Source organism: Vulpes lagopus, chromosome 8 (genome assembly GCF_018345385.1).
Source record: "Vulpes lagopus strain Blue_001 chromosome 8, ASM1834538v1, whole genome shotgun sequence".
NCBI classification, from domain to species: domain Eukaryota; kingdom Metazoa; phylum Chordata; class Mammalia; order Carnivora; family Canidae; genus Vulpes; species Vulpes lagopus.
Window position 1 is genome coordinate 21,616,825 of NC_054831.1, and position 27,636 is coordinate 21,644,460.

The 27,636-nt window shown below is 39.9% G+C and overlaps 1 protein-coding gene across 2 annotated transcripts in view; it reads right to left on the reverse strand.

Annotated features, from left to right (window-relative positions):
• Nucleotides 1–314: 314 nt before the first annotated feature.
• The window catches only part of CCDC25 (coiled-coil domain containing 25), a 38,728-nt gene continuing 11,406 nt past the window's right edge, over nucleotides 315–27,636 (reverse strand). For both annotated transcript variants that reach the window (XM_041766877.1, XM_041766878.1), the window contains exons 4-9: nucleotides 23,992–24,043; nucleotides 18,913–18,988; nucleotides 14,349–14,452; nucleotides 13,945–14,147; nucleotides 6,230–6,275; nucleotides 315–1,859 (exon numbers count right to left, since the gene is read on the reverse strand). In XM_041766877.1, coding sequence (XP_041622811.1) covers nucleotides 1,830–1,859; nucleotides 6,230–6,275; nucleotides 13,945–14,147; nucleotides 14,349–14,452; nucleotides 18,913–18,988; nucleotides 23,992–24,043 — 511 coding nt within the window. In that variant the 3' untranslated portion in view covers nucleotides 315–1,829. The remainder of the gene's footprint in view (nucleotides 1,860–6,229; nucleotides 6,276–13,944; nucleotides 14,148–14,348; nucleotides 14,453–18,912; nucleotides 18,989–23,991; nucleotides 24,044–27,636) is intronic.

Genomic DNA, 27,636 nt, shown 5'->3' on the forward strand with positions numbered 1-27,636 from the left:
CTGAGGGGACACAGGTGATGCCAGAGCCAAGATCCCCGTTCTAGATGTTTGCCACAGTGTAAGATGTGCCTCTCGTGGCGGGCAGGGGCCATGTGCGTTTCCACTCAATCCAGAGAGGGTTTGGGAAAGGTCATCCACTCGGACCCCATGGGCATCTGAGGGAGAGACACATGTGGCAGTGAGGGAGATAGAGGATAGCCTCTAGAAGCTGCCATGCTGAGCCTAAGATGGATGAGGATTTTTTACAGCCAGATCACCCCAGAACCAGTGTGGGGATGGGGATAAAGAGCAAATTCTAAGAGTTCATATATTAATGTCCTTCCAAATAGAAAATGATTCTTTATTTTTACATTTCTAAAATCACGGAACTCCAGGCTGAATGTTATTAGACACAGACACACACACACACACACATACACACAATCACTAATTTCTGGAGTCATCTCCCATACCCCCCCTCTCAAAATCTGGCTGAGGTATGCCTCAGGGCAATTTTCCAGTTCAACCTCACACACCAACTTGGGATAAATAGAAACACTGAAGTCTTTAGTTTTACCCACAGTTCCAAAGTGCTCTTACAGGTAGAGTATTTGTTGGAGAAGGATAACTTTTGCTGGGCTAGAATACAGTTAAGAATAAAAAGGTTGTGTAGAGTTCTGGGTGTGGTTAAAATATGAATTTGTATGCCTCCTGACCTGCAGGCTTTTCTTCTTCCCCTTTCATGTTTTGTTTTATCTCTTCCTACAGGGATTGCAATAAAAATACACCTTCTATTCAGAATCCCCCTGGAGAGCAGGTGGTTCAGATGAGGAGTCCTGTTACCTATTACATTACTGGACCTACAACTGAGAAATCTGAACTCTGGAGATACAACTCAAAGTAAATATTATTTCAAGGTAAATAAACAAGTTAATTTGTTGGCTCGTAAAATGCCTCATTCTTTCTAAAAGTATAACCCCAATGTGGGACTTTTGCTTTCTGCTGCATCCCAAGGCAAAAATCAGGTAACTTACACATTCTGAAAATGATTCAGATCATTCTTCCCCATATCTTCACTTGGTGCTGAGACATGGCTCTGGAGCCTGAAGTTGTACGTATGTGGCTTGGGTTACTAGGTGCTCAGGTAAACACTGCCACATGCTCAACTTTGATTAATGTGGACTACTTCTCTAAGCATGATGGGACCTAGGGGGAGGCCCTCGCTCAGAGAACGGATGTGCAAGACAGAAGCCAGGACAAAATGAGAGCCGCGGACAACTCTGCAAAGAGACTCACACGGCACAATGGGACGAGAATGCTGAAGCCAGCAATCTTCTGAAAATATCACTATCACCATCAAAACCCATAAGCATTTTTGTTCTAGTCAGGAAATGAGGGTTGAGGGCAACGTTTGCATATATTGCTCACTGATACATTCTTCTTAACAGAAGTGAAGCTATTTTAAGAAATATGAAAAGTTTTTCAAGACATCTGTTTTCAGGGACAGATCACAGGAACAAATACTTTGCAGAGCTGGTTTGTTCTAAAGTCTATCCCAGGAACAGGGGCAGCCAACTTTCATGAGGTACCAAGACATGTTTCAGCAAAAATATTTTCACTTTCCTAAAGTTATATGCTGTTTTCAAGTCCAAATATATTATAAATATCTGATCCTTTTCTGTCAGCAAAAAAGGGAACACTTTTTTTTTTTTTTTAACTCCAACGTTGGTAGTATTTGTGCAGAATGAAGGTAGAATTTTAGTTGTTTTTTTGTATCTCTGAATACAGGTGAAATCAGACCATCTGAAACTGTCCTGTAATTCACATCTTTCAAAGGTCCTTTCCTCCATTCACATGAATTCATCAGAGTCATTGCCATCCTGTAGAAAACAAAAAGGTGAAACTGTAAAAGCTTTCAAAATAAATAACTCAATTTTTAAAATGTACACAATTATTAAGTAACAAGCTTCCTTATGCGTAACTGCAGAGTTCAGAAAGTAAAATCATTACATGCACTCACCACTTCTCTATCTTAAAGTAGGTGTTGAATTTCTACGGTGTCTTAACATGGCCTGAATTACATATAGCAACAAGTGCCCAACGGTTTCCAAATTATGAAGTAAAGGTTCACCTGGCCTAGGATAGGACGTAATAAGTGTGACACAAAGAAAACGGATTGCTCCTTCAACAAACATACCAAAATATGAATCCAAGCAGATCCTGCCTCATATCCTTATGCCACCAATGCTGCCAATAGGCTAACACATTTTTGACCTGAATTCCATTATTTTGAGCCTCAAGGTTGTCACAAGATGGATATTTCTTTTCTTTCCTTTTTTTTTTTTTTTAATAGAAAAAGTGATTAGGAAGCCATAGGCTACTACCAAGTTAGGTGGCCTGACAAGTTTAATTAAAAAATCTTATGTGATGATATGTGTATATATATATCATATATGTATACTGATATATATATACACGTTACACACACACACACACACACACACACACACACACACACACACACACTGATATATATAATCAGTATAAAGGCACTGATTTTACTGTGTGGCTTAGAGACAAGTCCTAAAGACCAAGGACAAGAGTAGAGCCCCAGACTCCTTTATGAGCTATTGCACACCCTGAAAAAACTGCTCTGGATGCCAACATTCACTAAGTATCTAAGTCTGGGACATTTGCTTGCAAATGTCACCACCTGAACTTATCCCTTGCTGTAGCTTCTCTTACCCATGGCCTGATACCTGAGCTGTTAGAGAAGGGGAGAAGGCTCAGGGTTCCAGATGTATACACTCTGCTCCTTCTTAATAGCTCTTAGTAAAGACAGAAATATAGGCAGGAAACGATGGTTTCTGAAGTCTGGTGTGATCTCCAGTTCCCTTCAATGAGCACAACGAACTGAGGCCACAGTAAAAATGCTTTTGATAGTTGTATGAAGAGCGAACTAATGTTGGTGTTCTATACAAGAACCGGAACTGTGACTGTCCTAGAGTCAGTCCTAAGCAGAAATCCTAGCATTAAAGATGTTCAAAGAGTCACCATCTAGCATGGCAGGTAAGTATTAGATCCCAAACATTGGGAAAAACACTCTTAAGATAATTTGGGTTGGTGACAATGAAAGGGTGTCACTCCCTAGGCTCTGTGAGTCAGATTTGCAGTGTCTGTCCCACGTGTCTGCTGGTAATGGAGATTATGGTATCTTTTAAGTATACATTGGAGATTCAAGACTTAATGTGAACTCCTTTTTTTTGTTGTTGTTAAGAAAGAGAGAGCATGTGTGAGAACAGGGAGTAGGGAAGGGCAGAGGGAGAGAGAGAATCCCAAGCAGGCTCCAGCATGGACACGGGCCTTGATTCCATGACACTGAGATCACGACCTGAGCTGAAATCCCAAGTTTAACCAACTGAGCCACCCAGGTGCCTCTATTTGGACAATTTTTACATTTAGGTCCCCTTTACTTTAAGAGTCAATATGTTTTTCAATATAGCAAGACAAGCTTCCTGTCATCCACCTATAAAGTGATTAGCAAATAAAACTGAATTGAAAGGAACTATTCACTAATACCAAATTTAGAAAGATTAGGAAGAAGTTACCGACTGAAGAGGATTATTCTAAATAGGAGAACAAAAGCTCAAAATTAAAATCAACTTCAGAGTGGAAGATTCACATTTTTCCTGATGATTTTATATAAGCCAAATTAAAACTCAAGTCCTACCTTACATAAACACAAAGCTGCATCTGAAGATCAAGCGATCATGGAGGCAAACTGAATAAGGTCTGTATCCCCTAAACAGAAGATGGTTACAAGGAGAATTAAGACCTATCCTTTTGGGGATGCCTGGGTGGCTCAGCGGTTTGGCGCTTGTCTTTGGCCCAGGGTGTGATACTAGAGTCCCAAGATTGAGTCCCATATCAGGTTCCCTGCATAGAGCCTGCTTCTCCCTCTGCCTGTGTCTCTGCCCCATCCCCTCTCTGTGTCTCTCATGAATAAATAAAATCTTAAAAAAAAAAAAAGACCTATAGACCTATCCTTTTGAAGTATGGGGGAAAGCTGTTAAGAGTCCTTCCATTGCGAGAAAGAGTAAAAACACCCAATGGAAGACTTTCTTGGAAATGTGAATCTGATTGAAACCTGAAGCTCAGGAGAGAGGAAAGGTAAGAGTTAGTAATCCTTTGGTCTACAAAACTGACTTGCTAACCCTAGAGCTTTTAACATCTGTCGCTAATGAGATCATGTATTAATGTGTATACAGAACATGTGTGTGTGTACATATATATGTGCATCTATATTAATTCCAGAATGTCCATATTTTTAAAATCCACAATGATGGAAATGAATATGCCTCAGATTAACATAATACAGGTGCCAGATTTCTGCTGGAAAATAGCCTCTAAATAAAAGAAAATTCTGATAAGCAACAATAACCCACAACAAAGACATTAGACTGAGGGTATGTTAAAGAATTCTGCTTCACTGTGAAGCTATTTTAAGAGTTCCAAGAAATCTAAGAGTAGTTTTCAGAAGGGATTAAATACATATCATCATTAATCCTGAAACTCTGTCCCAAAAACAGCAACTAAAGACTATAGTGATAAGAAATAACAATGACCGTTTCTATTCAGAGATAACTTTCACATATACACCTTTGTTTACATTTTAGCACAGACCCAGGAAGTAACAGGTCCCCCTTCCACTGCTGATGAATAATCCCTCAGAGAGGTTAAAGAACTTTCTCAGGCTTATCTACTTAATAAACGACAGCTTAGGACTCTACCCTTCAAATTCAAGGCTGTATTTAATTATATAATGCTATTCCTGAATTTTTCAGGAATAAATTACAAAGCTACATCTCTGACTCTGACAAAGGAGCCTCATAAATTCAGAGATAGGAATAAGAATATTGTTCTTATGAACAAGGTAAAATCCTACTAACAACCCCAAGTGATGAATTACCCTATGGGGTTTGACTAAATGACCTTTAAGAGATCTTAAATTCTGTTAATTATTTCTAAGCATCTAAGGCAGTAATGTTTAATGCTATTTTCTGTGATGGTGGAAATGTTCAATTTCTGCACTGACCAATATGGCAACCACTGGACCACAAGTGGCTAGTATGACTGAGAAACTGAGTTTTTAAAGGAAATCAAATTTTAATTACATTTAAATGACCACATGTAAGTAGAGGCGAGTATCCTGAACAACACAGATCTGAAGTGTATAGAGTTGACTCCTGAACAACATGTGTTTGAACCACATGGGTCTACTACTCACACAGCTTTTTCAATAAATACGATTTGGGGCTCTAAATGTATTTTCTCTTCCCTATGATTTTATGGTCTTTTCTCTAAGCTGACCAGATTGCATGAATATGGTACATAGTACACATAACATACAAAATATGTGTCAACTGACTGTTTACGTTACAGGTAAGGCTTCTGGTCAATAGTAGTTAAAGTTCTGGGGAAGTCAAAAGTTATATCCAGATTTTCAACTGTGTAGAGGGGGTTGATGCCCAAACCCCTGGGTTGTTCAAGGGTCAACTGTATTTATAAACTATGCTACATGCAAAGTAACAGCAAACATATCCACCCAGTTTCAATTTTCTGCAGCTTGTTAAGTAATAGCTAAATTGTGCGCCATCCACTTCAAAATAGATTTTCAGAAGATAGTACTCTGGGACAGTAAGTCCCTGACATAGTTCCAATAAAATTATTAGATGCTGATGCTAAGAAAATTCTTTCAGTACTCTAATATGGAGCTCCATGTCTCCTTATCGGAGGTCCTGAAAAGCATGAAATCAATGCTATCACTTAGGCTGCAGGTAAGATCTTGGGGTTAATATTTTGATTTTATCTTTTAATTAAAGGTGACAATTTTGTTTTCGGTTGTTATAATACAGAATTTACAGTCACATTAATATAGAGTATTAATAAGGGCATTTCTGCATGTAGCAACTAGAAAAAGGGAAATAAGGTTCAGGAAAGTGCTGGAACAGACCCGCACTCCACAACAAATTCCAACAGTCTTTTTCCATGAGATGACCTACTTAAAAACACGTGAGAAGTCCTCAGGGAAGGAGGGATGGTGCCTAATAGAATCCACTTGAATGTTTGATGGTTGCCAAATCACGCCAAGCCATCAGCAACATGTGAATCAGTATTGACTAGTCACCCAATTATTAAAAACTCTTAATTATTTCACAGCACAACACTGAAGCAAATAACATGAACATACCTGATTTGAAGACATGTTCTCAACTTTCATCAATGATGAATAGCTCCTAGAAGAAAAAAACATTTACATTGTTTATCCAGAGGTGCCTGGGTGGCTCAGTCGGTTAAGTGTCTGACTCTTGATTTTGGCCCAGATCACGATCTCAGGGTCATGAGATTGAGCCCTGCGTTGGGCTCTGTGCTAGGCATAGAGCCTGCTTAAGATTCCACCCCCCCAAATTCCGCTGCCCTTCCACCCCCTCTCTAAAAATAACTAAATTAATAAAATAAGGCTGTCCAGCCAGAAGTATTTCGTGAACATGTGCCATGAATCCAGCACTGTTGAGGGTCTTTTGGAGGAAAATACGATCCCCGCCTCAAGAAGATTGCAACAAAAAAAGGGTAGATATCTACGAACAGTAAATAAGATGTGCACTACATGTGATAGTCTACAAAGTGCTTGCTCATACTCATTTCATGTCACTTCCACAGTACCGTGAGGTAGGTGACATTATTCAGATGAGGCAACCCATCTATGGTCAAGAGCAGAGAGGATTCCTAGCTGGGGCAGACTGCCCAGAATGTAGAGGCTACAGGAACTCATGAGGAGATGAGTCAGCACCCAAAGGGAGCCTAACCAGTGTGGAGGATGATTGAATGATGGCAGAGACACATCCAGAGAATGGTAGGAGTGAAGACAAAGAGACAGTATTTGTAATTATGTCTCAAATCAATTCAAGAATCTGAAGGCAAAGTACTGAGAAATTTGTCTGGATATGTGGGGCCCAATTATGCTGTCCTATGTGTGAGTTAAGACAATTGGCAAGAAGTCACAACATAAGATGGGAGTAGAGGAGAGACACATGAGATTTAAGAAGTATTTACTGAATATCTATGATGTGTAAAGCCCCGTGCTAAGCCTGGGTGAAGGAAAGATGGGAAGAAAACAGAAAATGATGAATAAGACAGAGCATAGCCTCAAAGAGCCTACCAGTAGGGGAGATAGGACCTATTCAACCATAACCATGCAAAAAATTCAACTAAAAACACACAGAGGGACACAAGGGTCGGTCAGTGGTTGAGAGACTGCCTTTGGCTCAGGGTGTGATCCTGGAATTCCGGGATTAAGTTCCACATTGGGCTCCCTGCGGGGAGCTTGTTTCTCCCTCTGCCTGTGTCTTTACCTCTTTCTCTGTGTCTCTCATAAATAAATAAATAAAATCTTAAAAAACAAAACAAAACAAAACACAGAGACACAGGAAAGTGATCCCATAACACCAGTGTTTTAAAAAGAATAATCTTGGGGCGCCTGGGTGGCTCAGTTGGTTAAGCATCTGCCTTTGGCTTAGGTCATGATCCTGGGGTCCTGGGATTGAGCCCCATGTTAAGCTCTCTGCTCAGTGGAGAGCCTGCTTCTTCTCCCTTTCCCTCTGCCTGCCACTCTACCTGCTTGTGCTATCAAATAAATAAATAATAATAAAAAAAATAAAAAAACAAAAAAGAATAAACTGTATCAGAAGGGAGAGAGAAAGGAAATTAAGGCAAGGAGAGAAGTTAATAATAATAGTACCTACCATTTAACAAATATCCTTTATTTGCTAGGACCTGTTCTATATACTTCATAAATTACTGCTAATCAGGCAACTGCCTTATAAGGTGAGGGACAGTATCCGGCCTACTGAAGACACAAGAGGCAGTCAGGGAAGTTGTCCAAGGTCTCCCAGCTAACTAGGGGGAGAAGCTAGCGTCTGAACCCACCAACGGACTCTTGAGCAGCTCACACTCCTGCCAACATGCCTCAGTCCGCCGCAATGTCCCCAGCGGAGGGCAGGAATCCATGCTGTTAACAGCTGTCCTGGTAAGAAGGGATAAATCTGAGAGGAATTGACGAGGATATCAAGGTTTCTAGCTTGGGTGGTTTGAAGGAAGTAATGCTACAGTTGAGAGAAATGGGAAGGTGTTGTAAAGCAGGTACGCTTGGGTTGGGGCATGTCGCATATGAAGTAATGGCAGGACATCCAAGTAGAGAATACGAACTGCCATTTTACCAAGTAGAGAATACGAAACGGAAAACTGAGGAGAAGGAAGGAGAACTGTCCCATTTAGAGACAACCATCTGGGAGACATCTCTCTGGGAGAGATTAGGCGATGCTTGTCAGAGGAGGTGGTATCTATAAGAAATACACAGGTAAGATCGACAAGCTGCATGAGCAAAAGAAAAGAGGCATACTGAGCACAAAGTGGATAGAGCAGGGAACCTCAATCCTGGCTGCATTTTAAAACTGCCTAGTGAAGATAGGCATCCACAAGCCATGTTCAAGAACCACTAGGTCTGAGTGCTCACTTCAATGAAAGCAACATACAGATTTAGATTTAGCCTTTGTTAGGTCACACTTTTCCTCTGAGTGACCTGTCTCATACATCCAACTGCCTATCTGATGTTTTTTGGATACCTCAAGATATTTTCAGATTCATATATCCCCTCACAACTCATGGTCCAAAAGCAGTTTGGTTCTTTCCCAGTATTCCCTCAACTCAAAGAATGGTGCCACCATCCATTCCTGCTCACACACCAGAAACCCAGGAATCACTCTTTTCCCCTGCCCATGGCCTCAACCCAACCTAGCTTCAAATCTTCTAACTATTCACACATTAACAATCTTGCTAAAGTAATCTTTGCCCCCAAATCAAGCTCATGTTACTGTTCAAACTGATGATACATTCAGTTGTGACTTGCCATTTTACCTGGGTCTTGTCCTTGTCTTGACTTCCATCACCTGAGTCTTGGGTTCAAATTCCGACCTCTCAGACTCCCAATTTTTAAATATCTCTATCTCAGGTAGCCACAGTCCCCACCTTTTTCTTTTCTGATCTGTTATTTACTTATCCTCTATTAACTGCCCTTCTCTATTATTTCTTCTGGTTTAAATACCCACATGTTGGAAGAGCTTGATTTTGATGTTGGTGCTTATTACACGATACCACAGAGCCCAAATAAATAAATACAAGATTGACCTACAGCAGGTGAGCTTTCATTTGGATCCAACCCAATGCATTCCACTGAGATGAAACAACAGGGTTAGAACACACCGAAGGGAGTCAGGGATGCTTTTCCCTAGCACCTGCCAATAAATGGTGTCTGTTGGGAGACTTGTGGGTAACCTGCCTAAAAGATTTCTCCAAATGCCTGCTCTCTCAAACCAAATGTAGACTCAGCAAAAGCCCTTCTGCTTCTCTTGTTCTGCAAGAAAGGTCAAACCTAAGACAAAAGACTACTCTGAAAACCTGTGTTGGGTCTCTGGTTATCTTGTCTTACTTAATGCATGCCTTACAGTGCAGTGGTTATGGAAAGGAAGGAATGTGTGAGATTTCTTCCCTACACCTGAACCCTACACAAAGACTCTCTAAACCAAAACCCCATGAGTTTCTGGGCTTACAGGGCATGTGTTAAGGAGCTAATGAGTAAGATGGGCAAGTGAGAATTAATATGCGAAGTCTAAGGAAGGGGAAATTTTCACAATGGTTAAATGAAGAAAATAAATGGTGAACAGAGGGTGTTCATATACCATCCTTCCAACAACCCAAATATTTCTAAAACCTATCGAAAAGGATGATCTTTACGGAGACCTATTTACATTGTCAAACAGATCGTTATGGTTCCTGCATGCTGAGAACAAGGAGTAAATCATCGGCAAGAACAAGATGAAGTTCTGTCTCCAGGTCTACCGCTCTTTGCCTCTGAGCAGAAGTTGCGTCTTCTAAGGGGTGGGCTTGGCTTTGTTCCTTGTTGAGCTGAGGGCTGACAAGAGAGGGTCCAAACTAGAGCTCAAAGAACTTGAGATTTTACAATTGGCAAATGGCAATTCCATCCATTTTTCTTCTCACAGTAGACATTAGAAATGAGAAGCTTATTGCCATTCTTGCTCAAAAACTTGAGAAGAGAAAGGAGACTAGAGTGCAAATAATGGTTTTAGAATTGGAGGGAAGTTGGATATCCCCGGATATGAAGCTGTTGAATATTTCTTTGCTGAAATCATCTGCAAGCATAACTTCTGGGATGAGAATATCTTCTTGGCTTCTCTACAGAATCCCCTGCAGATTCAAAAGTCGTTTCTTAAGCAATCGCAGCAACTGAAGTGGATATATGCTACCAGATGGTCCAAATAAAAGAACTGACTGCTGGTGAAAGTTAATGAAATTTTCATTGTCAGAAAGCCAAGTGAAAGACTTGAGAATAAGAAGATTCCGTAGGCCCAGCTTTGATCTCTTGGGTGGGAGAGTCAAAGAATAGAAACTAAGGTGATAGATAAAGCACCAGAAATATATCAAAACAAATTCTAAGACAGGTCAGAAGCAAGCGCTGGTAGCTGGAATTTCACAGAAGTTGCAGGACACAGCACGCAAACAAGCAAGTCCTTGGTCTGTCCCTGCATGGGTTCCCCACTCTGCAGCTCTGCCTCACATCCTTCTAGCTCCAGGAGCTTAGAAAAGCAAGTCATTGTTGAGGCACAGGTCTCACAGAAATAAACACATCGGTTGTTTTTGGTTTTTTGAGATCCATGATCATTTATTAAAAAGAAAGCAGCAGGGACAAAACTGTGTAGAAAAACATGGGACTAAAAAAGTAATTTTTCCATTTATTCCATTTACATTTTCCTTTTGATATATATGCACCAGAGCAATGTAGGATAAAAATTTGTGTCTGAGAAACAAATGGAAAAATTACAAGGGACTAGGGACAGCTTAAAAAATAGGACTGGTTAGATAAATTTGTTTTTGAGGCAAATATTTCATTCAATTAACAATGAGATTTTCCCCCCCTTAGCTTATTTAAAGATTTTATGTGTTCTTGATACTACAAAAGAAAATCTGGGAGATATGAACATTGTGTTTTATTTTAAACTAATAGAATCACACATACAAAATCCCCTAAATTTTACTAGTACGCAGCTTGATTTGAAACAAAAATGCATTTTAAGAAGATTACTGTATCTATAAATTACTTGATTCATATGGAATAAATTTTACTTAATTTTTAAAAAGATTTTATTTATTTATTCATGAGACACACACACACACACACACACACACACACAGAGGCAGAGGGAGAGATAGCCTCCATGTGGGAAGCCCAATGAGGGGCTCGACCCCAGGACCACCACCTGAGTCAAAGGCAGACGCTCAACCACTGAGCCACCCAGGTGCCCTGGAATAAATTTTACTTTAACGCTGAAAAGACTGAGCAGAGGTAGAAGAGTGGTAATAGCATGTGTGAGCTTAAGACTCATACTAAGCTATGTGTGACTTTGCACAAGCTACTTAACTGCTTGTCAAGCTGCTGCCTCTTCTGGAAAATACAAATAATAACAATATTTGTCTCATAAGACTATTGTTAGGATTAAATGAGATAATGCAGCTAAACACAGTACAGTGTTTGGCAGATGACGAGTGTCCAAAATACTAGCTATTCTTTCCTGTTAAGTTTTTAAGTAAATTAGGTGGTATTATATTCCCAACATATGTTTCTAAATAAAACTGTTAGCTTTGTAAAGGGCACAAGAAGCTATGTTTTCTTTTTCTTTTTTTCAAAGATTTTGTTTATTTATTTATAGAGACACAGAGAGAGAATGAGAGGCAGAGACACAGGCAGAGGGAGAAGCAGGCTCCATGCAGAGAGCCTGACGCGGGACTCGATCCAGGGTCTCCAGGATCACGCCCCAGGCTGCAGGCGGCACCAAACTGCTGCACCACCGGGGCTGCCCAGAAGGTATGTTTTCAATCTTTTTCCCACACCACACAAAAAACAAAAATGAATATGTTACTCTCAATCTCATATTGCTCAAAATTCCACACATCTTGTTGCGCTGAGTCGGTAATTTTTCTTTCACTCACAACACAAAGCAGACTCACAATCTAGGTCAAACCCAAATCTGTAAGTTTGTTTGTCTTGTGTTGACAGATAACTCAGGATAACATTTCCAGAGTTCTCCATTCGAATACTGTATTTTAAATGAAGCCACTTATCCCGTTTTCGCAGAACCCCCAAAGGGAGCATACGCATGCAGATAACTGAGAAATACCAGTACTTCATCATAATACCTATGTTCTGACCCAACAATCTAATAATCCAGTGTATTCCAAGAAAACGGAGTCAGGACATAGCAAGACAGCCCATTTTGTTCCTATACTATTCGCAAAGGCACAACAATATATTTTCTTCTCCTCTTTCTTTTTGGTATACTTAACACAAATGGCTATCTATGGAGAATTGTGGGAAAATCTAGAAATTCAATGAGTAGAAACTGCAGGACTAAATTCCTTCTGTGACAAAGAAAACCTAGGAGTACCTTTAGGTATAACACTAAACACATCTACTACAGATTCACTATGGTGGGCAGAATAATAACCCAGAGATGTCTACATCTCCAGAACCCACAAATATGTTACCTCATCTGGCAAAAGGGACTTTGCAATGCGGATCTTAGATGGAGAGGTTATGGATTGTCTGGGTGGGCCCAATGTCATCACACCGGTCCTCCACAGTAGAGAAAGCTGTGGTCAGAGATGGGACTGCAATTATGGAGGGAGGGTCTCAGAGATGCCATGTTGCTGACTTTGAAGATGGAGGAAGGGATGTGGGTAGCCTCTAGGAGATGGAAAAGTCAAGATTCTCCCCTAAAGCTCCAGAAAGGAACACAGCCCTGCTGACACCTTGATATTAGCCCAGTGAGAATCATGTTGAACTTTTAACATATGGATGGATGGATGGAACTATAAGATAATAAATCTATGTTGTCTGAAGCCACTAAATTTGTGATAATTTGTTATAAATAAAAACCACAGAAAACTAACAGAGTCAATATTCTCATACCCTAGAATTTCAGGATCCAAATTGTATACTAACTACTATTTATTATCTTACTTATTTGTATTTATTTTTCAAAGATTTTATTTTATTTTATTAAGCAGGCTCCACACCCAATGTGAGGATTGAACTCACAACCCTGAGATCAACAAGACTCAGAATGAGCCAGCCAGGTAACCCCTACTATTTATCATTTCAAAATGTAGTGCCTTTATGTTACATTGGGGTAGGCCACATTACATTAATTATTTCCAACTTTCAAAATACTGAAAAGAAGGGGGGGTTATTTTTTAATTTTAAAAAATATTTATTTATTCATGAGAGACACAGAGAAAAAGGCAGAGACACAGGCAGAGGGAGAAGCAGGCTTTCCATGGGGAGTCTGACTGGGAACTCAATACCAGGACCATGGGATCACGACCTGAGCCAAGAGCAGACACTCAACCACTGAGCCACCAGGAGTCCCAAAAGGGGGAGGGGTTTAAAAACAGATTTTAAGAATTACTAGCATTGGCTTTCAGAGCTAAGACAACCTTATTCAAATACCATAGCTAGTCAATGTTAAACCGTTAATATACCGCTTTTTCTTTTCCTGAAGAGGTTTACAAACTGAATGCTAAAGATAACCTCTGACAGTTTATCTAAGAATAAAATGGGCTCTTTTACTGCACACGCACTCATACCCTGCCTCTACCAAAGGGCGTCAATTGACCAACACTCATCAGTACAACAACCTTCTCCGAGGCTGCTCAGGCCCTGTGTGTGTCTGCATCCCACCCTCCACCAGTATATCCTTCTATGGGCTGGTCCCTGATGAAAATCAGCAGCAAGGAGCCTCCAAGGTTGACACCAACACTGCAACTCCGACATACCTTAGTTCGTCCATTTCCCGCTTCTTCTTCATCTCTTCCTTTTCTCTCCTTTTCATCTCCTGAATTTGGGCTTTTTTCTCATTCCTCTCTTCCCGGTCTCTGCATTCCTTCTCTGCTGCTAGGTCAGGGAACCGCTCCATTTTGGTCTTTTCCAACCGGTTCAGGATCTCATTCACTTTCTTCTCCACAGTCACAATTTTCACCTTTGAGGGGGCCAGGAACAATATTGAATCTTTATTGTAGGTTTTGCCCCCAGAACAGAGGAGATGCTTTCTAGGGGCCAGAGCAACCCAGCTGAAAGGGATTTAGAAAGCAGGCATCATGCTGAGCCTTCAGCAATGCTGGCAGGAAACAGAAAAGCCCAGGACTCCACTCCACCTCCTCTGGTGGTACGCAACACTTACATCCTTCTGCCTGTGAAAGCCTATCTGTCCCACATCCATGTCAGCTGTTTTCTTCAGGTTAGACCACGGTGTATATACCACATTAACGTTGTTCATCTTGCAGCCTGCCAAGAGAGACTGTCTTCAACATGCAGGTAGGAGGATACTGAGTAATGCACTCCCTCACCCACTGGCAAATTACCAAAAGCCAATGAAGGGAGAGGCTTAGCACAAACAGCCATCCAATGATTCAAATCACCAAATACTTTTTTTTAAAACCCACCCACAGAAGGAAAATGGTAAAGGTGACCAACACAATTCAAGCAAATGTATTACAAAGGAAAGCAGGAGTCTGTGGATTAGATTAGCTTCAGGGATTTCTGAGACTCCCAAATATTGAAGGCAAAATTTATGATATGCACTTTTTTAAAAGGAGAAATGAACCAAACAAAGTTTCCTCAGTTCCCAAAAGGGTCCTTGCTCCAGGAAAGACTAAACAGCAAGATAAAGCAAAAAGCCATGGTCCAGGATTCAAAAGTCCCCCACTCTACCCTGGCACCAGCACAAACCAGCTGTGTCATTTAGGCAAAATCCCCATGGTTCCCAGAATCTCAGCTGAAACATGAGGAAATTGGACTAGTTCAGTAGGGTTTAACTGTTGTTGCTGTTTCTTTTTCACATGGAACCTTTTTCCCAAAGAAAACATCAAAGTCATAAAAGTGGAGATGCTCTGGATGAAAGGGGTAGTGGGTACTCCATTCATTCCTCCTCCTACCTCCCTACTACCTCCACCTCACATTTTCCCTCTGCCCCAGACTGCTGCTCAGGCAGTTCTAAGAATCCCTGTTTAATCACTGGTCCAACACTCTTCAAGGCTCTTTTCAACATATTTCACAGTTTATTAAATCACAACATACACTGGAGAAATCTGGTGAACACCTCAAGTGGTCAAAATTAATGTCAACAAAAACGGGGCAAAATGGCACCACATGCCTCCTGACTGTAATGCACAAGATTTCCCTTATCCGGTATTCCTGCCTGAAAACGCATGTGGTCCTTTCTCAGATGGAAGCATCACACCAACCCAAATCACAGGGTATTCTACAACTGGTCTCCATTCAAAGTGTCAATGTCTTGAAAGACAAAGAGGTGTCTTTAGATTAAAAGAGACTAGAAAAAAAAAAAAAAAAAAAGAGACTAGAGACTTGATGTATATAACATATGTTCTTGGATCAGAAAAAAAAATGCTATAAAGGGACAGTAGTGGGGCAATTGGGAAAACTTACATATGGACTATATAGCAAATAGTAGTATTCTATTCATGCTAAATTTCCTGAATTTGGTCACAGTAATGCAGTGACTCTTGTTCTTTGGACATGCTAAGGAGTAATGAGATCGAGAATCTTCCATCAAATGGTTCAGTTAAAAAAAAAAGTAATAATTAGAATGTTATATAGAAAAAGCAAATACATACAGAAAAATTGCTGAGGGCAGCCCAGGTGGCTCGGCGGTTTAGCGCCGCCTTCGGCCCAGGGCATGATCCTGGAGACCCAGGATCAAGTCCCACGTCAGGCTCCCTGCATGGAGCCTGCTTCTCCCTCTGCCTGTGTCTCTGCCTCTCTCTCTCTGTGTCTCTCATGAATAAATACATTTTTAAAAATCAAAAAAAAAAAAAAAAAAGAAAGAAAAATTGTTGAATACAGGAGTCATATTTTTCTTACAACTTTTCTGTAGGTTTGAAAGTTTTATTCAAAATTAAGATTTTAGAAAATCTCCATGTGTATGCTGCTATGGGAGATCCAAACATAGATTAGACAATGGGTCTCGCCTTCCCAGACTAAAGGAAGGCAGATAAGTACATAAGTAGTTACAATGAAAGGCAGAACTCGTCGGGCACCTGGGTAGCTGAGTCAGTTAAGTGTCTGCCTTCAGCTCAGGTCATGTTCTCAGGGACCTAGGATTGAGCTCTGCATCTGGGTCCCTGCTCATTGGGGAGTCTGCTTTTCCCTCTCCCTGCCTCTGCTCCCCACGTGCTTACTCTCTCCCAAATAATAAAATCTTAAAAAAAATGCAGAACTTGTCAAATGATATTGGAAGGGATATTGGAGGATATTGGAAGGATATTGGAAGTGCTAATGTAGCTCAGAGAGGGCAGTGATCACCCATACTTTAAGAAGGGAAAGGCTCTACTGGAGAGTTAACACAGTTTAGTGGTAAAGATAGAAGACTTTCATGTCAGATTGTCTGACTTCAGATGCACCCACTGCCATAATTCAGAGCTCTGAGACCTTCAGAAGGCTCCTTAACTACCTTAAGCTGAGCTCCCTCATCTCTAGAATGAAAGTAGTAATGCACATCTCAGTAGGGTTGATAAATGAAATAATCTGTAAAGTTTTTAGCACGGTGCTAGGCATATAATTAATGTTCAAGGTTAGCTATTAATGTTCAAGGTTAGCTATTACTACCATTACTACAACTACTGGGTAGGCCTTGAACCATAGCTTGCATCTAGACATGAGATGACTTGAGAAGCAGACAAACTGAGGGCAGAGGAGATAACGTAAGCAGAAGTATAAGGTAGGAAAACAGTCAATATGTGCTTTGGCTGGAGTGTGAAATATGTGATGGGAAAAGATGCCTGTAGTCAAAGCAGAGATGCTTAACTTCAGCTTAAGAAATCTGGACTTAATTGCACAGATAAGGTGAGGTGTGCCATAGAAAGTATCTAAGTTTTAGAAAGTTTAATCTGGCAAGATTCTATGAATAAACTAACTGATCAGATTCTGTGATGACAAACAAGTTTAACCTAACTCCCATGGTTCTGAGAGTCAAAGGAGGGGAAATATTTTAACAGCAACGCAAATGTAGTATCCTCAGCATTCTCTGCTGTCAACTCAGGAGTGAGGCTCCTGGGCTTAGTTCCTTATTCTGCTAAAGAGCTCTCTCATTGTGAAAGGCTGAAGTGGAGAGCAGAAGAAGGCTGTGGCATGACTCTTCTGCCTTTTCTGTTTTCTCTAGAACTAGTAAACTATAAAGAGATTAAGAAAAAAGAGGATGGATTGAGGATAAAGAGTCCAAAGATCCTTTAATAAAGCCACATCTGCTACCCAGGGGCATGGAAAGGGGACAAGAACATGTGAAAGAGGTTGCAACACACAAGAGGATAATGATTGTTTTAATTTTATTATTTTTACTTTAATAACTGAAGCTCTTAACTGGAAATCTTAAAAACTCTGTTCTGCTCATAAAAATGGAATGTCTTAAAACTAAGTGCAATTTAATGATTTAAGGAGTTGAAAATCAGTGACTCTGCAAGACCAGACTTCTACTTTCTTTGGCTAAGCATCTGACCCAGCTTTAATGAAAGCTGCCCAACTGAGATTTAGGAAACACAGTCTAAGTGATGAGGAAGGGATACACTGGCCAGCTCTTATCCTGTATTCACCAGCCCTAGTACCTGTTATCAGCTATGTGTCTGCCCTCTATCCAAACCATTATTTATTTCCAACCGTCTGGATCATCCCTCAACCTCACATCAAACCAAACTTACCTTTACTCTATCTGCTCTATGTCACACACCCCAAAATCCTACCTACTAGCTCAACCATTCTTAGCAGAACACCATCTCCTGACTCTCCTTTTTTAACTCCTATTTCCTCCTCCCAAATTGTCTTTCTTGACCTATATCAACTAATGACAGATTGAATCTACTACTGAGAGCAGAACTAAACAAATTCCAAGCCCAGAATTATAGGCCTCACCTAAAACAGGCCAATTGTTCTTAACGGTCTGTGTACATTACAATCTCCCAGAGAGTGCTATAAAAATACTGATACTCATGGATCACCCCAGACCAACTAAATGAGATTCTCTGGGAGATGAAAAGATCAACAGATTTGTTACCTTCACAATACACAGAGAGAAAAAAGTATGAAAGAGAAGGAGAAAGAATAAGTAGGAAACAGGGATATAAAGACCTGAATTCTAGAATTTAAGGATAAATGATAGAAAGACATCACACAATACTAAAAATAACCTGCCCTTATTTCCAAAAGTCTTTTTTTAAAGACATATTTATTTGATAGAGAGAAAGAGAGAGAGAGAGCAAGAGAGAGAGAGAGATTGCGTGTGTGTGCATGTGTGTGGGAAGAGCAGACAGGGAGAATATTCAGGCAGACTCCCCTCTTGAGTGTGGAGCCTGACTTGGGGCTTGATCTCACGAGGCATGAGACCTGAGCTAAAACCAAGAGTCAGATGCTTAACAGACTGAGCCACCCATGAGCCCCCAAAAGTCTTTCAACATATAACATCAAGTAGGCAGATCTAGACAAGCTTCTAGTCCAGGTAAGGAAACATGATAGAAAGAGCTAAGAAAGGACCATGAACATTAGAGGGGTAAAGAGATTAGTTTTCAGTTCTTTCATAGGTAGCAGAACTGCCACCTTAAAGAACAAAACAGAGGAAAGGCATATTACATATTATTTGTCTGACTCAAGCCAAAGTCATTGACAGGTTCTCTAAAACATATTCAATTTCAGACACAGAATTTGGTGTTAATTCTGAAAACACCTCTAGGAAAACTGACCTTGAATGCTATTCGCCTTCACAAGATGGGCGCAGTCCATCAGGACTTCCTTTGGAATGTCTTCTATCTTCTCCCCCTGAAACATAAAAATAAGGAAGATGGTCCACCACCTTGTTACTGATCAATACTGGAGCACTTAGAAGGCTTTAGTGCCTCGGCACAATTTTATTAAAAGCAGAGGCTCTTCACTCTATCTCAGGACATTGAAAAATGAAGTCTATTATGGAATGTCTGAGAGAAAGCAGTACAAGTAATATGGAAAATATTAATTCTTAATAAGTGGGGAAAAGGGTATTAAGGGAAACCACCAAAATATTAACTGTAATTATGTGTCAGGAACTTTACCCCCCTTTCTTGTTAATTCTCTTCACTCTTCTGGAAACTTTGTGGGAAAATAGTGCCTATTTTTGATAATAGTCAAGTCTTCTTTGCTGAGGTCCCTACGACCTTCCTCTCAGAGATATCTTATTATCTTGGGTCTCAAATATCGTTTGAGGTAGGTCATTGATCAGCCTTAATTAGGAGCCCAGCTCTTGGCATGTTAGATATAACCACCCACCCTAAGGGAAAAATAATATTGACTCAATTTCTGTGTAGATACTATAACAAAGTCAAAGCTGAATAAGCAAAGCCATTCCAAAAGAACAAAAATATTTCAAAGGCAGGGCAAGTGGGAATCACCTCAATACTCGTCCCAACTAGACATGGGATTAAAGAAGCACTTCTGTATGGGAATGAAATGTTCTACCTACCTAAATAACCTGAAATAAATTAAGCTTATTCCATGATGTTTTTGAATTTTTTTGTGTGTTTTAAAATGGGGATCTCTCAAATAAACACATTTTGACCACCCCCCCAAAAGTGATTTAAGTTTTCCACTAATTTAATGACATATCTCATGCTGTGCAATTCCCTGACCACCTGCAGAAAGGATTCTGAATTTAACACCTTGATAACACAATGTCATTACTAAGAATATCAAGCATTACACCAGGACATATGGTGATAGTGATGCCTTCTGGATCTTCTAAAATACACAGAAACAAACTGACCCTATACTAAATAAATCAAAATGAGTAATTATAAAACAAAACAGCTATTGCTTTTTAAGTGCCAACTGTATGCCAGGCACTAAGTAAATAGCCATATAACATGGATAATATTATCTTCACTCTAGCAATGAAGGAAATGAAGCTTAGCAAGGTTAAGTAACGGGGCAGGGTCCCCTCAATCCAGTAAGTGACAGAGCTAGAGCTGAGAGATGAACCCAGGACTAAAGATTGTAGAACTGACCTGAGTACGGTACTGATGGAATTCTTGCAGAAACATAGTTTCTTGGTCCTTGATGTCAGGCTACATCCTGATATCCCTTACTACCTGCATCTGTCACTATTCCTAAAGCAATTTCATCTCTCTGCTGGCTACTTCTAATATAATATGAGCAGACTTAAAAAAACAAAAAACAATCATTCAACTTAGCTTTATGCATAAAGTCAGAGTGAACTCAATACATAAATCTCAAAATTGTGACTGTGGGCTTTGTGCCCTCTGTGTTAATGAGATAAGAGAGACCTCTAGGTAAGTGAGGTTTTTCTGTAGGTTTTCAAAAATCAAAGAAGCCTAGGAAAGAACACTGCTGAAAATCTATGATCTTCAAGGTCTGGGTTGAATTCAACTGAATTCAACAACCAAAAAGTTAACATATAAGATGCTTAGCATGTGCCAGGCATTATTCTAACTGCTTCAGTCATGCTAGCTTATTTAATCTTCACAATGGCTTGAGAAGATAGGTACTGTTAGCTCTCTTTTACAGAGGAGCAAACAGGCACAGCTAGGTAACTTGCTCAAAGTCACACAGCCAGTATGCAGGAAAGCCAGGATTCAAATCCAGCAGTTTGGGTCCCCATCCACTTGGTCTTACTCCATCTCTAACACTTACTTAGTACCTACTAACCACAAAAGGCTACGCCATTTACTGCAAATCGACCAGGTAAACGTTCCCTAAATTGCACGTATTTTTATTGAGCATATTGTGTGCTTCCAAAAGAAAATGAAATTAAACTTCTTTTCAAACATGGGGTAAATGGTGGTAATATGGACTTGGGACAACCACTGTTGTTTCCATTTTCTGACACAGCAGAGTCTAAAGGAAAAAACTTTAATCTGAACCAAAAGGAAACTTGGTAACACCATAGTCTATTTTCTCTAAACTTAAAAATAGTTCCAATGGCAAAGAAGCTGCCAAGGAGAATCCAGACTTTTGTTTCAGCACAGAGTTCCCAACCTTCCTCTTTTCCTTTGCAACATAAACAGTATAAATAAAGATGGGGCACAGTGTTTAACCTTGCTGGTAGGGATCCCTGGGTGGCGCAGTGGTTTAGCGCCTGCCTTTGGCCCAGGGCGCAATCCTGGAGACCCGGGATCGAATCCCACGTCGGGCTCCCGGTGCATGGAGCCTGCTTCTCCCTCTGCCTGTGTCTCTGCCCCCCACCCCTCTTTCTGTGACTATCATTAATAAAAAAAATAAATAAAAAAAAAGACTTAAAAAAAAAAAACCTTGCTGGTAAATTAAGAAGTTGAATATTATAATTACAATGAAATAGCATTCTATTTATTTTTAAAAATTGCCAAAAGGTTGCTATTTTTTTAAGTTATAAAGTCCTAGGAAGGGTTTGGAAAACCTGTGTATATCAGGTAGCATTTTGAACTAGTGCAATTATTTTTAGAGTGCAATCTGGCCTCTGAAATATTTACCAAATGTTTCTATCTTTTGGCTCGGTGATTCTGTTTCTGAGAATTATTGTAAAAAACTTAATTCGAAAGAAAAACAAAGTGGTTGATAAAAAAACTTCTTGTTAGAGATTCATAATGCTGAAAACTATAAACAACTTATATTCTGACAAGGGAGGTTTCATATTAATTGTGGTATACTATCTATCAACTCAAAGTGGCCAGTCAAGACAATAGATGAAAAAGTCTATCAAACTGTCACTTTAAAGAGTAATTCAATTAACTAGGGGAACCAACAATTGTAATAATATAACAGAATGGAATGTAAACTGAGACAAAAAAAATCTAAGTGCATGGCATAAGATCACTGAAAGGTTGTGAGTTAAAAAAAAAAAAGAGCAGCTTACAAATAACTTTGGAAAACAGCATTTTGACTGGAAACTAAAAGGCAAAAAGATAAAAATAATTGCACATAAACACTGTACTTTAGTTGATAAAGTTGTTTTGCATGGAGAGACAGCTTAACAAATGTGAAACCACTTATACAAATAGTGGTGTCAAATAAGCAAATAGCTGGTGAGTGGTGGGAACCAGACTTCTCAATGAGAAGGAAGTAATAGAGAAGCAAGGAGAAAAGGCTAGAATGGCCTCTGTAATAACAGATTTGTCATAAGACATTAGTATGAGCTCACATTAGCTTAACATAGATACAAATGGAGACACAAAAACAATCATTTCTATGAATTACTAACATGTCTTAAGTATACATACATGTATTTCCTAGCTCTGTCTGCTGAAAAGGCCTAGAGGCAATGACACTCCAGGAACCGTGAACACACCAAGTCCAGATCTTGGCTTCTATATACCATTCCACCCAAAAAAGGAATCAATGTTCCTTGGTGAAAGAGTTGATTCTAGGACTGGAGCAGGGAAAATACAAGATGAACCCACAGCATCTTACAGTGCCAGAAAGTAAGCAAGTGCTCAAAAAACAAAATGACAGGAACATATCAAATGACCACAGGAGCCAAGCTGAAAGAGCTCCAACCAAAGCTGGGACAATTTCAACAACCACATAATATAGAACTGGATTATATCCCAGAGTATAAAATAAATGAGTCCACAGTGATATAAATAAGCTACTGTATTAAATATATAGGGGAGAATGTGTAAATACTCCCCATTGTAAGAAGTGGAGCTTAATTTCATTCCCTCCCCCTTCAGTATGGGCCGGACCTGGTGACTTGTCTCCAAAGAACAGAGTATGGAAGGGGGAAGAAAAACAACATTCCAGTGGATAAACCCAGCAAACGCTGGCCTGGCCAGGAGATGAAGGTTAGCAACATTAGTGCTAAGTTCTATTAGTGCATGTACCCCTGATGTGATGTGATGAGGAGGATGCTCCACTCTGCTATTCTTCCTCTAAAACTCTAATCCTAACCCCAGTCATGAGAAGAACATCAGATAAACTCAAATTGAGTGACGTTCTATAAAAATATGACCAGTGCTTCTCAAATTGTCATGGTTCTGAAAAATAGGGAAAGTCTCACGCTAGGTAGATATGACAATTAAACACAATGCGGGACTGGATTGGATCCTGGAACAGAAAGAGGACATTAATGAAAAAAACTGGTGAAATCAAAATAGAGTCCAGAGTTTAGTTAACAGTAATGTACCAATGCTGTCCATAGTAATATAAGATGTTAACAATTGGGGAAGCGAGGCATGAGATGTATGGGAACTCTGTACTATCTCTGCAACTTCTCTCTAAATCTAAAATCATTCCAAAATAAGACATTAAAAAAAACCCAATATACATAACAAGTACATACATCCTATGATTCAGCTGTATAAAATAAACGAACTTAAAGGCATTAGAAAAACAGTGCTTTTATGTTACTAGGAACCACTGCATGTTTTCCCTTTCCCAAAGAAGCCCCTGATAATGGGAATATCTGCCCTTAGTGAGGCAGGAGAATCACATGAGCATGAGAAAAAAGGAACCACACATGATTTCCACTGGAGAAGACAGAAGGTCCATAACTGTCAAATGAAATGGAGAGAAAGCAGAGGTGACCAACAACATACCTGAACTGGCAGGATAATTACGGCAGTGATGGCAGTGGCATGGTATATGTACTATGCCCCCTTCCAAGTATCAGAAATCACCAGAATTTCCCTTAGTGATTGGTGGGGTCAGGGATAAGACATCCCTTCATCAGCTAATTTTTTCAACTTTTGTACATAATTTGTTACTTTACGAAATTTAAATCGCACAAAAAGGACAGGGGACAAATAGGATGCTCATCATAAAGAAAAAGTTATGAGTCCATGTTTAAATCCAGTTACCTTATGTAATCGAAGGTATACATGAGCCGAAGAGAGTTTGTCCACATGAAACCTACAAAGAATGAAAATCACTTTTAGCAAGAGGTACAAGACAAGCATCTCCTCAGGCCCCTTGCATTTAAAGCATTCCAATCCAGAAAGTATTAGCTCAGTGTTTACCACATGCCAAGCATCATAGGGAGTATAAAAACACAATGATTGCCTCCAAAGGCAGTTATCAGCGGGAGAGGCAAGATAAACATGGAAAGCTCTGCAGCTGTGTGAGACTAAGTGCCAAGACGTAGAGACAATGGAAATGCCCCAGAAGGGGTGATTTTTCAAGTAAGAAAGAACCATCAGTGACCAAAGGCTTCACCAATGGACTGAGTTCTAGAGGGTCCCTGGCTGAAGCACAGGATTTAGAAAAAAAACAGGGAAGGGTATTTTAGGCGAGGAGAGAAGGGAATGAGAGAAGTCATCAAGACGGCAGGACCACAGAAAGAAATATTTTACAGCTGGAGAAGATACCAGTTTGGGGGGGAAAATGAGAGGTTTGGTTTGGGACACCCTAAGTTTCAAGTGATGGCAAAATAATCCAAAGAGAAGCACAGAGTTATACGAGTCATGAAATGGGGCAGACCAACAATTCATCCTGCCTCACACCTGACAATGGCATCTTCTGGGAAAGCATGGGGTTGACCTTTATGATAGTGTCCTGAAAACATGTGGAATGCCCTTCCATTCCATTGCCCCAAATTTACCTTTTATTAAGGCTCTCTCATTCACCAATTTAATGAAATGTTTCTAAACTTAATTCCTCTCTCATCTAGTCTAACGTTTTGAGATATTAAGCTTTTCATATTTATAATTCACCAAATAAAGTTGACTTTCTCTTTCCAAATTCTAGGACCAAACAATGTAACACATAATGGTCACTTTGGGATTGTTAACTTTAGTCATCTCTTCTTTAGTCTCTTACCTTTCCAGTCTGAAGAGTTATAAGGAAAACCCTAAGGAGGTACCATTACATCCCATTATATGCTTCTCTAGACCTTTTCTTAGCATTTACGTATCCTCCGGAGGTGAAAATGATCACACAATCATACCTAGTTACAAGATGCAGACAGTGTCATTCTATATAAATATTAAGATTGTGGTGTTCCTAATGCCCTCTTCAACATGTTAAGCATCTTGTTAGTCACTGTGGATACAGAAAAATATTACACATTTTTGGCAGTCTATGATGATTCTAGGTTCTATTATTAACAATTACTGCTAGCCAGAAGTGGACGTTGATTTATTTTTCCCCAACTGGTTCATTTATACATTTGCATTCCCATAGAAGATTCCTACTGATTATTGTCTTTAGCTTGGCCTTTTCCACCAAAAAAAAATGTGTTTTTGCAAATCTAGAAATTAAATATCTCATTACCCACTTTCAGGAGCTAAGGAAAAGACTTTGTTAGGAAGCAAGTTCAGTTGAGATGTCTTCTCCCATTCCAACTTGTTTTAAGCCAGTTCTTTACTGACAACAACTTTTTCCTACATACCCACAGTAGCTCAACTATATTGTGATTTTTCTTAAGATCGCTGACACACAATTTTGTCAAAAGAAATATACAAATAATTCAATGTATATCTAATGAAGTGATACATAAGTCATCAAAATCCCAAAACACATATGGGAATATCATTGCTGATACAGAGACCAACTCCAGGTTGGTAGGTACTTCAACAGGACACAGGGAATTTGGGGGAGGTATGGGGCTTTGGCTGAGCTGTAGAAACACACAAAAAAGCAAGCTCTGTAAATAAACTATCATGAGCAAGTGTCCTTAAGAAACCTTTACAAACCTTCCTAAATGTTTACTACAAAAAGTTCAAATTATGGCCAGTAGATCCCTAGTTCCTTCTTGTCCTTATTATCTTCCTCACTCTACTTTATCATTGTTTTCTTTAATGAATGCAGAGACTAGAAAGCTCAATCAATGAGCATCAATGACCAGGGGATGCAGAGATATGGGCCCTCAGAAGCAGAGTCATTTAACTCCAGAAAGTGGGGTCCCTGGAAATACTGTTCATTAGGGAGTTTGGAGGCAGTAAACACACACTATTTCTGTTTTCTTTTGATTAAAGATAAATTCAGTTCTATTCTCATTTTGTCATGGGAAAATCCTTTGCTTACAGGTGCCTCAGAAAGTTTTCTGGTATAAACTCAGATGCTGATATTCACACACATAAAGTTCCAAAGTTTACCTCAGAGAGAAGCAGGATGAAAAATTGCTCTGGAATGTCAATCAACCAAATCATTCCTAGCATGCCCATGAACGTTTCCAGGATTGACAGAATGGTTTGAAATTTAGGGCTGGCTACTCAACATCACATTAGGACTCGAATAGCTTCTGAAAATAAAAGTCAATCACTTCCAACAACAGTCATTAATCTCAAGAGTGTCAAGATGGGTATCAAAGTATCTGTAGACACTGACTTGGTTTAATAGCATTCCAGAAGATAGCCAACAATAATGAAATTAAAAAAAAAAAAAAACCAATTCAGAACATACAGGGTATAGATTAGAAATTTCTCTTCCACTTATTTAATTAAAGAAAAAAAGTCAGGTAAAAGGCTGTGGTAAATTGACTTTCATGGTGCATCTGAATATGTAACATTTACTATGCAAGTATTTATGCCTCAAATCTGACATGTAAAAAATTCATAGCAGATAACTACATAACATATGCAGCCATCTGAATCTCTCTTGACAGGATCTGGAGACCTCTGGGCTTTAAGGACAACTGAAATAATCCAGTTCGGTGACAGGTGCTCCAAATGGAGATACCAGAATACAGTTGCTGTGAAGAAATGTCCAATAGAGATCATTGCTAGTAAGGCAGAGAGTTAATTAGGAAGTCAACAAATATTTATTGAATGTATACCAGGTGCCAGATCCTATGGTAGGTAACGTGATGTGGTAGTTAACAAAGTGATCTGAGATGAGAGGGTACCAAGCAGCATCTTTGATGACACTTGATATTTGGGTTGAGAAGACAGACAGGCCACTTTACTGGAAAAGGGGGCTGATTAAAAAAAAAAAAAAAAAAAACTTTAAAATTCCCCAGGTTGATAGTGTCTCTTGGTTCCTGGAGTGTGGACTTTGGAGCGGGCAGACAGGAAAGCATTTCCTCTGCGTCATGAATTAGCCCCGCCACAATGGGGGCAGGCTGGAGCAAGAGAGGAGGCGCCCTTTAGTGGGTACCTGTGGCCAGGCTCAGGGGTTCTGAGGATGGCCATGTCTGGGGGGAAGCTTCAGTTAGTCTCTGTGCGATAGTCTTCCTATTAAATGTCTGATGCTGTCCACTTTACTGAAAATCAAGCAGCTCTTCTAAAAAGTGCCTCACCTCTGTCTCTGTAGGGAAATAGGTGAAGGATCCAGGCCCACCCTTGGAGAACAGAAGTCCAGAGAGAGCTGTGGCAAAGGCCGGAAAGGGAAGGAAGTCACCCTCAGCCAAGAGCAGCAGCCCAAGGGAAGAAAAACAACCGGTAAGTCAGAACTGGAGTTGACGGGGGGGGGGGGGGGGGGGGGGGGGGGGGCAGCAACAACCAGAGCACATCTGTTCAGTTTCTCCATCTGAGAATGGGAACACCACCAGTAACTCTTTTAAAGGA